Source organism: Odocoileus virginianus, chromosome 1, assembly GCF_023699985.2.
Source record: "Odocoileus virginianus isolate 20LAN1187 ecotype Illinois chromosome 1, Ovbor_1.2, whole genome shotgun sequence".
In the NCBI taxonomy this organism is placed as follows: Eukaryota; Metazoa; Chordata; class Mammalia; order Artiodactyla; family Cervidae; genus Odocoileus; species Odocoileus virginianus.
In genome coordinates this window covers 34,446,863-34,460,413 of record NC_069674.1, presented here as the reverse complement: position 1 = coordinate 34,460,413, position 13,551 = coordinate 34,446,863, and the positions used below count along the sequence as shown (strand labels likewise).

General features: G+C 37.4%; 1 protein-coding gene across 1 annotated transcript in view; it reads left to right on the top strand.

The window, feature by feature from the left end:
- Nucleotides 1-750: 750 nt before the first annotated feature.
- ANKRD7 (ankyrin repeat domain 7) overlaps nucleotides 751-13,551 on the top strand; it is a 32,988-nt gene continuing 20,187 nt past the window's right edge. Inside the window, exons 1-4 of the mRNA XM_070476230.1 lie at nucleotides 751-876; nucleotides 10,172-10,324; nucleotides 12,149-12,255; nucleotides 13,091-13,225. Coding sequence (XP_070332331.1) covers nucleotides 751-876; nucleotides 10,172-10,324; nucleotides 12,149-12,255; nucleotides 13,091-13,225 — 521 coding nt within the window. The remainder of the gene's footprint in view (nucleotides 877-10,171; nucleotides 10,325-12,148; nucleotides 12,256-13,090; nucleotides 13,226-13,551) is intronic.

Here is a 13,551-nt window from a genome sequence, read left to right as displayed (position 1 = left end):
ATGACATACTTCCTAATTTATACAAAGGTACCATATGGGTTTAATGAACTTGGTGAACTTTTGAAACTAAATATAAATCTCTCTTTAGACATTATTATTTCAGAATTTGTTACCTTCTTAAAGAATCACAAACTGTAGAATTTCAAGAAAGAAATGCTAATGATGAAATTTATATATTGGTCTTTAAATAGCTCTTTTGTTATCAAAACTTTCATGAGCCCACTCTCTGTATCTTTGGCAGGATCACCAACAGAAAATTCACTATGAAAAGTCTTAACTTATAGGTACATTTGAGATCAAGGATATTTGGATGACTTTTATTATTTTTCCTGAGAAATTACATGGGGGTTGTTATGTAGAAAAAATAATAACATTGCTATTTTAATACTGCTATAGGTACCAACCATGTTACATAATTAATACTCATGTCTGATAATAGAAGAGACAGCAGCTCATAACTCTGTAGATAAAAATTACATAAAATTAGCATACCATTAGCCATACACTTCAAGTTTCTGAGCTCTATTAGCTTTATCTTAGCATTTAAAGGAAAAATTATTCTCAAGTCATCCTGAATTGAAGGGGATGCAGCTCATTAAATTAAGCAGAGATAGCATGATATGAGAAGTGTCCTGAAGCTTATCAGTTCTTGTCCCAGTTCTAACACAAAGTTTTTTTTTCTTGGGCAAGTAATGCAAATGAGAGATGATGTTGGCCTGGACTACAGTGATAGCAGTGATCAAATTCTGTATGTATTCGGAAGCACTTCATACAGGTTTTGCTGAGTATATGTGGCCTTTGAAAAAGAAGGAAGTCAAGGATGACTGTAAAACTTTTGACCTGAGCAGCATGAAGAATGGAATTACCTGCCCTTATGTAAGAAAGACAGTGACAGATTGGACTGTCAGGAGATCACTTGAAACATGTTAAATTCCAGATGCCTATAGAAGCTATAGACAACTGGATATACCAGTCTGGAGTTTAGCAGAGGGAACCAGACTAGAACTCCCAAATTTGGTGTTGACAGTGTATAGACAATGTTAAAGTTTTGGAACTGAATGAGATCAACCCAGAAGGGAGTATAGATGGTGGAAGAAATCAAATGGATTCTGGACATATTGTGTAGTTAGACTTGGCAGAATTTGCTGTTAAATATAGGCGTAAAAGGTCAGATTCAAGAATGCCTCCAAGGGTTTGGAGGGAAAAAAATGAAGCTATGGATTGATTGATCCTGAGACTCTCCAATATTGGAGATAAAGAGGAATCAGTGATCTCAACAGGCGGAATGATTAGAAAGGAAGGAATGAAACCAGAGAAGTAAAATGTCTTGGAAACCAAGTAAAGTGTGTTTTGAGGAATAAGCAATGAATTGACTTGGATTTACATGGAAAGGGAGAAATGACCATTGGATTTCATGTGATGGAGATCACAATCAATCGTATTTAAAGTAGTGCGGATCGAGCAAAATTGGAAAACCAGGTAACTATGGCAATTGCTTTTAAGTGAGAACAGATGAAGAAAAATTACATCCAGAGATTACAAGATTATAGATAATTCTAAGGCTTTTTCTGTAAAAGAGAAATGAGGCAATGATTGCAGGCGGAGGTGTGGTCGGTTTTTTGTTTTTAAGATGGACACTAGCATGTATTTATGTTAATAATGTCATCAGAGAGATAAACTAAAGACATGAGAAAGCAGGGGAAAGGTTGCAGAAGCAATACAGAGGATGGGGTTCTAGAAAATAAGAGAAGTGCTGGCCTTTGCTAGAAACATGGACATACTATCAAATGAATAGAAGAGAATATAAAATATTTTTTTGGCAAGGTGTGGATAAGTGGATGGGCTTCCCAGGTGACCCAGTGGGAAAAGAATCTGCCTGCCAATGCAGGAACCTCAGGAGACATGGGTTTGATCCCTGATTCAGGAAGATCCCCTGGAGTAGAAAATGACAACCCACCCCAGTATTCTTGCCAGGATAATTCCATGGACAAAAGAGCCTAGTGGACCACAGGTCACAGCATCACAAAGAGTCAGACATGACTGAGTAACACAGCACAGTGGAGAGATGTCCTGGTAGCCTACAGAATTGCTTTTGTGATTCTTCTCTCAGTGGATCAAGAAACCAGGTCATCAAACAAGAAGTTTGAAGACAGAGAAGATATGAAATATTCAAGGAAAGTATAAGTATGAATGGATGAGGGAAATACCTAAGAATTGCTGAGAAGCATAATCCATTTCAGGTGAAATCCATTTCAGGGTTTTCATGAACTGAAAATGAGAAAAGACATCACAACTGTGTATTTTCCTTTAGTCACAGGGCTAGACAGATTTAGATACGAATTTTATTATTTATTTATGCATGTATTTATGTATTTATTTGACTGAGCTGGGTATTTGTTGCAGCATGTGGGATCTTTAGTTGCAGCATGCAGGATTTAATTACATGACCAGGTGTCCAACCCAAGCCCCTTGCATTGGGAATGCAGAGTCTTAGCCACTGGACCACCAAGGAAGTCCCTAGATGGGAGTTTTAAATGTAACTAGGTCTATGGTTTAGGCAAACAAGTAAGAAAAGGAATAGGACCAAACTTATTGTAGGTGTATGCATGGGAGTGATAACCATTAACTGTGGCATTTAATCTAGTTAGTAGGGAAGTGAGAACACAGAGTTGGGGGGGTCAAGGTCACTGAAATGTGGCAGAGTTAATGGACTGTAGGTGTGATGAGTTAGAAGGATTTTTGAAGTTTTGTGATGAGTGAGTTGAAATATGAGAGGTGGTGTTCAAAAGTATGTTTGAAATTGACATTAGGAAGGGGTTTCAGTTATTAGTAAAGGCTAGTTGTATCATGTGAATCATGTTGGTGAGAGGCAGGGGGTAGGCTGGAGGCAAGGTCACTGGAGGAGGTTCACTTACATCAGGACGAAAGTAAATCTTGGTTTGTAAGAGTTCAAGCCATTAGGTGTGTCTTTGAAGGAAAAGGGATTATTTGTAAGGAAGTTGGTAGATTTCTGCCCAAAGGCTCTTGATCCAATAGGAAGACTGAGGGCGTTTCGGTTAATCTAAGATCTTGGGGGACGAATCTGGATCTGGGCAACACTGGGTGCCAAGGCCCTGCGTGTTGCTAGGCAACTGAGAAAAGCCGCCCAGCCTAGTTCTGGTCTTTCCTGTCTGCGACCCACTTCGGGTCTCTGGCCGCTTTGACTCCAGCGTTGTGGGGGAGGATCTGGCCAGAGGGGTCTGCGAGCCAGAGGCTCAGGGCCCAGAGGTAGGTGGGGCAGTTAGGAGTTCCAGGACTTCCTGGTCCCACTGAAGGGCTGCCTCCTGCACAGCCATGAAGAAGGTTTTCACCTCACTGAGAAGGAAGGATGAGCCCCGCGGTTCCTGCTCACCCCTGCTTGTAGGCAGATGGGCCAGTATTGGTCTCCTCGCCCCATCAGGCTGCACCCTTCGAGATAAGAATTTAAAGACACTTCACAGAGCTGCCTCAGTCGGGGATTTAGAGAAGGTGAAGGAGTATCTTCAGCTCAAGGAGCATGATGTGAACACGCGGGACAGAGATCTCAGGTGACCAGGGTGACTGAAGGGCAGCGTGGGGGGGAAGCTGGGCCCACTGGGTCCTCTAACCGGAACCATGACTTGTCTGGGCTCCCCCACTGCTTGTCACTCCATATTTCCCACAGCAGAGAGGTCTGGTAACCGTTGGCAGAGGGTCACACCCCCAACGTTCAGCTTCTTCCCTTTAGAAAGGCTCTTCTGGATATCTGAGGGCGTCTGCCTTAATCTCCACTGCTTACTCCACCCTCTCCCCTACCTCCGGTTTGTCCCTGTGACAAATCTTGTCCCTAGCCACTAAGATTTTCCATGTTCTTAACGTACTAATAGAAAAAGAGTAGAGGCAACTTTTCAGAATAGTTAAGATTTTAAGACTCTGAAAGAGCAAAACTTTTTAATGTAGCTCTCCTATGAAAAAACTTTTTTTAGTTACAGAGGATATTCAAAAAGCTCATCAGCAACCACTTACTGCAAAAATAAAACTAATTTTATAAAGAAATGAAGAACAGAAAATAACAGAAAATGTGTTCTATATGTGCCTCCCTTAAATCTTGTGGGGAGTTTTCAGGTCATTGAGTGTGTAAAATGTCATGTTTCATCACTATGGTTAGAGGATTTTGTGTTAACTTATGGATAGGTTTACCTCCTCTTTTAATAAAATCAGAGTTATCTAATTTATCTGACTTTTATCCTGTACCACTGCTTTGAATTTCTTTACAAGGTCATGAATAACCTCAGCATGACTTTATTCAGTGGTCAGTTCTCAGTCTTACCTGGGAGACATCTCAGCCAAGTCTCTTACCTCCTTATTAATAGTAGCTGAAATACTATATTGTCTTGAGGCACAACTGGTTCACCTGGCGTTTGTCCTACTTTTGGTTCAGTTCTTTTTAGACTCTTTTGCTGGTTTTGCTTCATCTTCCTGACTGGTAAATATTTGAAGCCTCAGACCTTGAAATGATTCTCTTTCTCTTAATCCTCACTTGACTGGTGAAGAGAGATCGTCTGTATCTGATTTCCAATGCTTCCCAACATTTTATCTCCAGCTAGACATCTCCCTGAACTCTAGACTCTTATACAAATGCCTACATTATCACTTGGATATCTAATAGACTGTGGTGTTCTTGTGAATGTTTAATAACAGGTTTTTGAGTTGGGCTGGGATTGGGGAGAAGGGAAGAGAAGCCCTGATTTCAAGCTACAAATGTGATGTCAGTTGGCTTGAGTAATTCCTGAGAATTTAACAGTCAGCTTGTGAGAGCCACTAGCTCCACTCCGTCACTGCTCTGGGATCTCACATATCCCTATACTGCACTCCTGTTACTTCTCAGATCTGCTCTTCTCTTCCTATAAATGCCAAATCCTCTCTTTCAGTTGTTTAGACCAGAACCCCTAGAGTCATTCTTGACTAATCTCATTCTTTCACATCCTCCATTTCTTTAAACAGGAAATCTTGGTTTTACCTTCAAAATAGATCTAAAATCTAGCCGTTTCTTGCCACCTTCACAGTTACCACCCTAATCAAAGCCACTGTCATCCTTTAATGAGAATTACTGCAATGGCCTCCCAGGTAGTTTTCTGTCTTCTTACATTTTCAGTTTATTCTCCACACATTAGCCAGAATGATCCTCTAAAGTGTAAGTGAAGTGATGTCTTTCCTTGCCTAAACAACATCCATTGGCTTTTCTTCTCATTAGGGTTAAAAGCTAAAGTCCTTCCAAGGCTCATAAGCCCTACACAGCCTTCACCCCCGCTTCTTGTTATCTCTCTGATCTTGCCTCCTACAACTCTCCCTTTCACTCATCTCCAGTTCCCCTTGCCTTTCTAGTGTTCCACAGAAATGCCAGACATGTAGTTAGAGCCTTTGGACTGGCTGGTTCCTTTGCCTGGAGTTCTTTTCCCTCCCAGATAGTCACATGGCTTGATCTCACTTCCTTTGGGTTTGTCACCATATCAGTACAGGCTTCCTTGGCTACACTACCTACAATTGAACCCCCTCGCCAAGCTGACATTTTCTGTTCCTCTTCCCTGCCTGCTTTTTCCCTTTAGCACTTAATACTGTCTGTTGTTCCTTGGATTTTTTTTGTTGCCCTCTTCCGCTAGCCAGGTGTGATTCATAAGATCAGGTATTTTTGTTTTGTTTGCTGCTGTTTCTTCATCACCTACAACCTTGCCTAAGCCATAGTATTTAATAAATATTTTTGATGAATGAATACATACATATGTATCTATGCATATAAATATAATTTAAAGATATCACTCAGCAATAAAATGATATCTCATTAATATAAGAAATGAAATTACTGATACATGCAGCAACATGGATGAATCTCAAAAGTGTCATGCTAATTCAAAGAAATCAGATAATAAAGACTATATATCAAGTGACTCCTTTTCTATGAAATTCTCGAAAGGCAAAAGTACAGCCAAGGAAAACAAATCAGAAGTTACCAGGTGCTTCATATAGGGACTGGAGGAACGAGATTGATTCTAAAGGGATATGAGTGATAGAAACGTTATCATGTTTATGGTGGCCATTATATGGCTCTATATTGGTCAAAACTCATAAAATTGTACATTTAAACTTTTTGTATATCATACCTGAATAAAGCTGAATAAAAACGTCTCAAACTATATATTCTATTTGAATATTTTTGTGTGTGTAGAAAGACTGAGAATGGGATAAAATATGAGTGGATACATACTAAACTTAAAATCACTATTTCTGAAGAGTAGGTGAGATTTGGTCAGGGGAAGTAGGGAGAGTAAGAATGGTTATGGGAGACACACTTTGTGCTGTTTAATTTTTTTAAAGTGATTTTAGTGATTTATATAATGCTGCATAAACTCATTTATAAGCATTATGCTAAAGGTCTCTGATGCCTCATGTAGGTGTATGTACATATAAATAATGGCCTTAGGAAATGATATTCTATATATGTTTTCTAGTAAACATAATGATACTAAAAGTGGAAGTTTCCAGTTAGGAGAGAACAAGAGAAACACCATGACAGTTAATGAGCAGGTTGTTCTGTAGGCCACAGTAGCCCAGTAGGAAGAACGTTGTTTTGGGAATAAAAATCTGAATTTGCAGCCTGTCCTGCATTTGTATGACCTTGACCCTAAATCTCATCTTGTCAAATCAGAATTATTACTAGATAAGTGTTTTTTAAACCAAGATCTGCAAGCCCTATTGCAAACTATTTCTTATTAAACCAGAAGAGCTCCTTATTCATGTCCTTTGTTTATTTGGCTTATATTTATGTTTTTATTTTAAAAGTAATGTACCTAATAAATATAAAAATGAATGGAAGATGTCTAATATCTCTCCCAGCAATAAAATTAAATTACTTCTGTTTTTTTTTTTTTTTTTTTTTTTATAAAAAGTCCCTCAGATCTGTAGATAGCCTGGTCAGTGAAGGCTCAATTCCAAATGAACACTTTCTACCGTACTACTCAAACCGAGATTAGATCTAAAGTGCTAGTTTACAGTTGAAAGTAGTGATCTAGTGTGAGGTAGCTTCCTTGGTTACTTCTTCACTCACCCTGAATTCTAAGTTATCATCAAGAGCCCAAGTTGGTTGATAAGGGGGTGTTCTCACGATGACCTCATTTAAGACGGCAGCTATGTTCTGGTCTTGCGCCCAGTGTAGCAGGTAGCACTTCTTTTTTCAGCTTCCAGAATAGTGACCCTTCATGGATATCTGGATATCTGATATCTGGATATCTGAGTCACTCCTTTTGCTAAAGTTCAGTTAAAGATTTCTGGGATCTGATAATTCTTCATTTGGCCACAATCTCTGCTGACAATTCTTTCACTGGTATATGAGAGAGTGAGAGACTAGGAGGAAACAAAACTTGGATCAAATAGTAGGACACCAGTTGACCTAAAACCCTAGAAACCAGAATGAGGCCTTGCAGGGATTTAAATTTCTTGTAAGGACCATGAGTTAAAAGGTAACAATATAAATCAGAGTCTGCACTTTGCAATATGATACACTAATAAAAGTTGTGTATTTTTGAGAAATGGAATAATACTCTTGTTTTAAAGTGTGTCACTAATATATTTGTAATACATGTTTTGCATTCAGCTATTTCAAAAAATAGGATGGTTTTTGACATTAGGTGAAAAAGCATTGATATTGTAGAAGCTCTTGTATGTGTACACATTTGGTAAATGATCATAACAAAGGCATTACTTGCTGCATATTTCAATATTCCATATTCTTAGTTCTCTGGAATTAAGACCAGTTAAATCTAAAACTTAAAATGAAATGGAGGCAATCTGTATATTTTTGAGACTTTTTGTCTTTTTAAGCCAGGATGACTCATTTGAGTCAAATATTCTGAGTAAAAATCTTTTAAAGACTATTCTGAAGGTTGAGTAATAGTATAACCTTTGTAAGGTTTCATGCCTACTCAGGATAGATTAGTCTTGTTTTCAAATTTTGTGTAAAAGACCACAGGACTATATCACTCAATACATCCTTAAAAAACAGAAGCTTTCTTAGCTATTTTATTTTATTGACTCTGTGGTTGATTTCCTATGTTCCTCGGGGCATATAGATGGGCTCTGAGATCTTTATAAAAGTTTCATTGTCATGTAGGGTTTAGACTTAAGTTGGAAGAGTGAAATATTCAGCAGGCATTCATCAGCTACTTTTGGAAAACCTACTGGGAATTACCCAAATGCCATTTACTTTCTCTCAGAGAAAGAGAAATTGGTATTGTTTCTTCTTGTTTTCATGAAAAAAGGAAACTGAAGCTTAAGAGAGAGGTAGATCTAAAGATTGAGTAAAAACCACCTAAGTTCCTTGAGACTAAATTTTTGAGATAGGTCTAACAGTAGGTGAAGGAGACAGATCAAAATATTTGTTAAGATTTGCTGTTATCACAAGGAGTTATTTTAGGTCAGCTTAAAGCCTTTGGGCCCTATATATTTAGGTTGAAGACTGGAGAAATTTCCTATTACATAAGAAAGTTTACCTTTAAGCCAAATTATGGATGTCAACAAAAAGGCTGATCAGTGCTTTTCCTGTGTTGTAATTTCTGAGAAATCAAATTAGTTATCAGAAGTTTGTTTGGTAAGGATGTAATCACAGCAAACAAAGTAGATCATTTTGAGGGATATTTTCATCTAGATCGTGATGTCTGAGGAATCATTTTTGTTCTACACAAAAACAAAGTAGTCCTTTCCAATGACTGAGAAATGTGGGTTCCTTACATTCACATTTTCTTTACCATGGAGGATGTTAATCAAGAATAGCTTCTGGTTTCAGTCTATCATCTAGCTGACCATCCTTTTTCTGATTAGAGTCTTTCTTCAGACAGAATAATATAATTGGTTAGGTTTCTGTTTTTTTTGTATTATGCTTAATCTTGCTTTCCAGTGATTATATTCAGATAACCTTTGATTGGAGTTTGTATATTTCCAAATTGTTCAAAATTGTTTTTATATATTTTTAAATTTTCTCCCATAAATGGTAAATTATATCATCATTTATAGATTTTATGTCTAACTCGTTGGAAGTTACCTTATTTTCAAGTCCTTATGGGCTACCTTTTGCTCCTCTTAGTGTAAATAACAGTTCTGTTTAGGTACATGCCCATAAAGTACTTTTGAGAATCTAAAATAAAATGGAAAATGGCATCTATCTTTTGTTTAGGACCTGAGCTATCTATATATAGATTTTTATATTATAAAATTTTCTTTAAGTAAGGATATAATGATATCACTTTCACAAATAAACAAAAGTCTATTGAGGCCTGACTGAGGCTAAAAACGACATAGTTTAAAAGGAGTCATTAGTACCTGTTATGTTATACTTCATGAATATGTGCTTGATTTCTTGGAGGCTACATGGCTCTTTGAGAAGAAAAAAAAAATTTAATAATTAAAAATTAGGCTGAGATCTACAACTTAAAGAGAGCCCTTAGGCTTTTCACCTTTGTGTTCACTTCTTAGAGCAAATATCAACTTAAATAGCTGAGCAAAGAGAAATACACACAACTTAGGTGTAGCATGCTGTGGAACAGGGGTTCCAAGCATAGGCAATGTCTCTTCTTCCTATTAGCTGGCACATGTATCTTAGGTTTTGGAGATCATTTCTAGATTTTTTTTGGATATTTAATTTTATCATTCTTTCCAAGGCTTAGACTCACTTTGGTGTTTGAAGAAAGCTATTTTTTTTTTGAACATAAATAAATTCTCTTGGAAATGAAACCAGTTAAATAAGTTTCTTTAGGGCATTTACATAGCCCTTTTAATTCAGTAAAAATTATAATTAATATGAATTTTATGTAAATATAAGTAAACATATGAAGCGAATCAGTCAGCTCAGTTGCTAAGTCATGTCTGATTCTTTGCGACCTCATGGACCCCTTACCAGGCCTCCTTGTCAATCACCAGCTCCTGGAGCTTGCCCAAACTCATGTCCATCAAGATGGTGATGCCATTCAACCATCTCATACTCTGTCGTTCCCTTCTCCTCCTGCCTTCAGTCTTTCCCAGCATCAGGGTCTTTTCTAGTGAGTCATCTGAAGGTATATGAAGCAAATACCTTAACAGTATATGATCTGGCACGTTCTTTGGCATACTAGGTAACTTCTCAAACTAGGCCTTATCTCTAACTTGTGCTTCATTATGTCGATACAGAACACCTTTGCACCTGGCCTGTGCTAATGGATATTCAAATACTGTCTCTCTTTTAACTGAGAAACAGTGCAAAGTAAATGTCTGGGATGGTGAAAACAGGTCTCCATTGACTAAGGTGTGTTGATTTTTCCTTTTTGATGGAATTGCATTTGAGTTCTTCTCCTAGTTAACCTTTGTTATATTTCATATTTTAGGACATAGTATTAAATATTAGTTTAATATACCAGATCCTAACTAGTAAATTGGTTAGCCATCTGTTGTTTTTGTGTTGGCAGGCAGTACCATGTGACAAGGAGAGCTGTGCTACTGTTCTTCTAGAACACAGTGCAGACCCCAATCTGGTGCATTTAGATGGCAACACTGCTCTTCATTTTGCTGCCTGTTGTCAAAGTGTCTCATTAGCTGCAAAACTGCTGAAACACAAAGCTAACCTTGAGGCTCAGAATAAGGTAGTCTTCTGTTAAAACCGGTACCTGGTATTTTAGAAAGCAGTGAAAGAAGATATTCATTGCAGATAATTTATATCGGTTGAGACATATGTTATAAAGCGTGAGTTTTACAAAATGAAATTAGGGAGAAGGACAGGAGAATGAGATTATCAAATACTGATAAGTTTTCTTTTTTAAAAAAAACTTTCTCTGTTTCATTGTAAATTATAATCCTGACCTCCAAAGCAACATTATGTTTAACAATTAAAACTGTTTAAAGGACCACATCAAATGAGAAATACTTGATTTCACTATAAATGAACATTGATTAGAAATCATAAAGACTATATCTTTTTCTATTTTATTTATATACTCATGAATAATTATAAGAATAGAGTAAAATTAGAAAGGCACTTGTTATACTAAAAGTAATCCAAGTCCCCTATTAAGATATGGATAATTGATGAGCATACCTTTTTAAGCTTCCTAACACTTTAGTTCATTGATATTTTATCCTCATTGCAGGGCAAAATAAGTGCCAGCCTTGGAAGTTTAAATGAAACCCTAGGAAACCAACCGTGTATTGTGAATTAATGTTTTGTAATGTTTATATATATTCTAGGTGCTCATTAATTAAAAGTTCCATACTGCTCTTGCCTACAATTTTAATTAAGCCTGAAGTAGAAACTCTAATTTTATTTTTTAACTGGTTAACAATATTTTATGTTTTTATTATTTTATTTGTGTGTGTATGTGTTAGTAGCTCAGTTGTGTCTGACTCTTTGTGACCCCAAGGACTGTAGCCCACCAGGCTCCTCTGTCCGTGGAATTCTCCAGGCAAGAATACTGGAGTGGGTAGCTCTTCCCTTCTCCAGGGCATCTTCCTGACCCAGGGATCAAACTTGTGTCTCTAGCATGGCGGGCAGATTCTTAACTGTCTGAGACACCAGGGAAGCCCTTTATTTATACTTATTTAATTAATTTATTTTTATATATTATTATAATTTTATTTTATTTTTTGAGTGGCATGTATGTGCTTGCTGAGTTGCTTCAGTCTGACTCTTTGTGACCCCATGAACTGTAGCCCGCCAGTGAGACCATGGGATTCTCCAGGCAAGAATACTAGAGTGGGTTGCCAAGCCCTCTTCCAGGGGATCTTTCCAACCCAGGGATCAAATCCACATATTTTTCATCTTATGCAATGGCAGGCAGGTTTTTTAGTACTAGTGCTTCTTGAGAAGCCCCGGCATATATGTTTATAAATATATACGTGTATGTGTGTGTTAGTCCCTCAGTTGTGTTTGACTTTTTGCAACCCCATATACTGTAGCCCACCAGACTCCTCTGTCCATGTATATGTTCTTTTTTAGATTATTTTTCATTTTAATCTATTATAAGATATGACAGAGGTTTCTTATAAGCACACTAATTTTTTAAATTGAACTTAAATCTAAAAGGCATGTAATGTTGGTACAGTAGTTAAAGTAATCATTTTAAAATATTTTTTCCAGGATGGGTATACTCCACTTCTACTTGCCATTGCTGAAAATAATGCAGAAATGGTAGAATTTCTTTTGAAGAGTGAGGCAGATGTGAATGCTTCAGATAAGAATCAAAGGTATAATTAATGCTAAATAAGATCATATAACCATAGCTATCTAATAGGAATACACACACACACACACACACACACACACACACACACGTGTGTGTGTTAAATGCTAGGTGTTCATTTCTTAAATATACCAGGCTGCTTTTGCCCACAATTTGAATTAAGCCTATATTATATATGTATATAAGACATATATCTGATATTGAAAAGATTTGGCCATAGGATTTTGGACAAATTATCTAGATTCTAGGATCTATCTTTCTATCTGTAAAATCAAACAATTGGGCCAGATTTTTAGGTTGTTGCTCTTTTTCTTTTTTTTTTAAATAACATTAGAATCTTCTGCTGCTGCTGCTGCTAAGTCACTTCAGTCGTATCCGACTCTGTGCGACCCCATAGGCGGCAGTCCACCAGTCTCCCCAGTCCCTGGGATTCTCCGGGCAAGAATACTGCAGTGGGTTGCCATTAGAATCTTCTACAGAAACCCAATTTATAAATCTCATATGCTGTAGTTAAATGGAGATGGGGACTCAGAGTCCCAGACACTCCTCTCCACAGAATTTTGGACACATTTCCTGGAAAACATTACAGTTCTCAGGAGCAGGGATTGGAAACCACCAAACTAGATGTTTCTAGGGACTCATATTTTCAGACTCCGTCATATACATTATCTGTGATTACCGCACCTTTTTGAGAAGACTTGCCCCACAATTTACACTCTTGCCCTGACTCTTTTCCTGATCATACATTTGAACAGTAAATTTAGAAGACTAACTTTTTAAGAAATAAAAAATATTGTTAAGATTCATAAATGGACATATATTTATATCTCTTGCTCCAGAACAGCCCTTATGATTGCTCTCAGTGATGAACCAAGTTTAGTCAGTCTTCTTCTTCAGCAAGAAGTGGACCTATCTTGCCAAGATATTTATGGATTCACAGCTGAGGAATATGCATCTTTCAATGGTTTTACTATGTAAGTGATATTGTGTATCTTTTAACAATTGTGTGAAATTTGAGCATAAGGAAAGAAACAGTAGCCCCGAAGTACAAAGCCCACAGTAGGGGTAAACACATGATGAACTCTGGACACATGCATCCAGGGATGCTTGATTTCCCCATCAGTATAAGAACCACAGGGCCTTCTATTGAGGGGAATAGAGACTTCTCTCTTAAAGGGCGCACACACAATCTCACACTCTCCAGGACTCAGGGCAGAAGCAGTAACTTGAAAGGAGCTTAAGTCAGAACAGCTGCTGTTCTTGGATAATCTCTAGGAGAGACAGGAGGCAATCAGAGGTC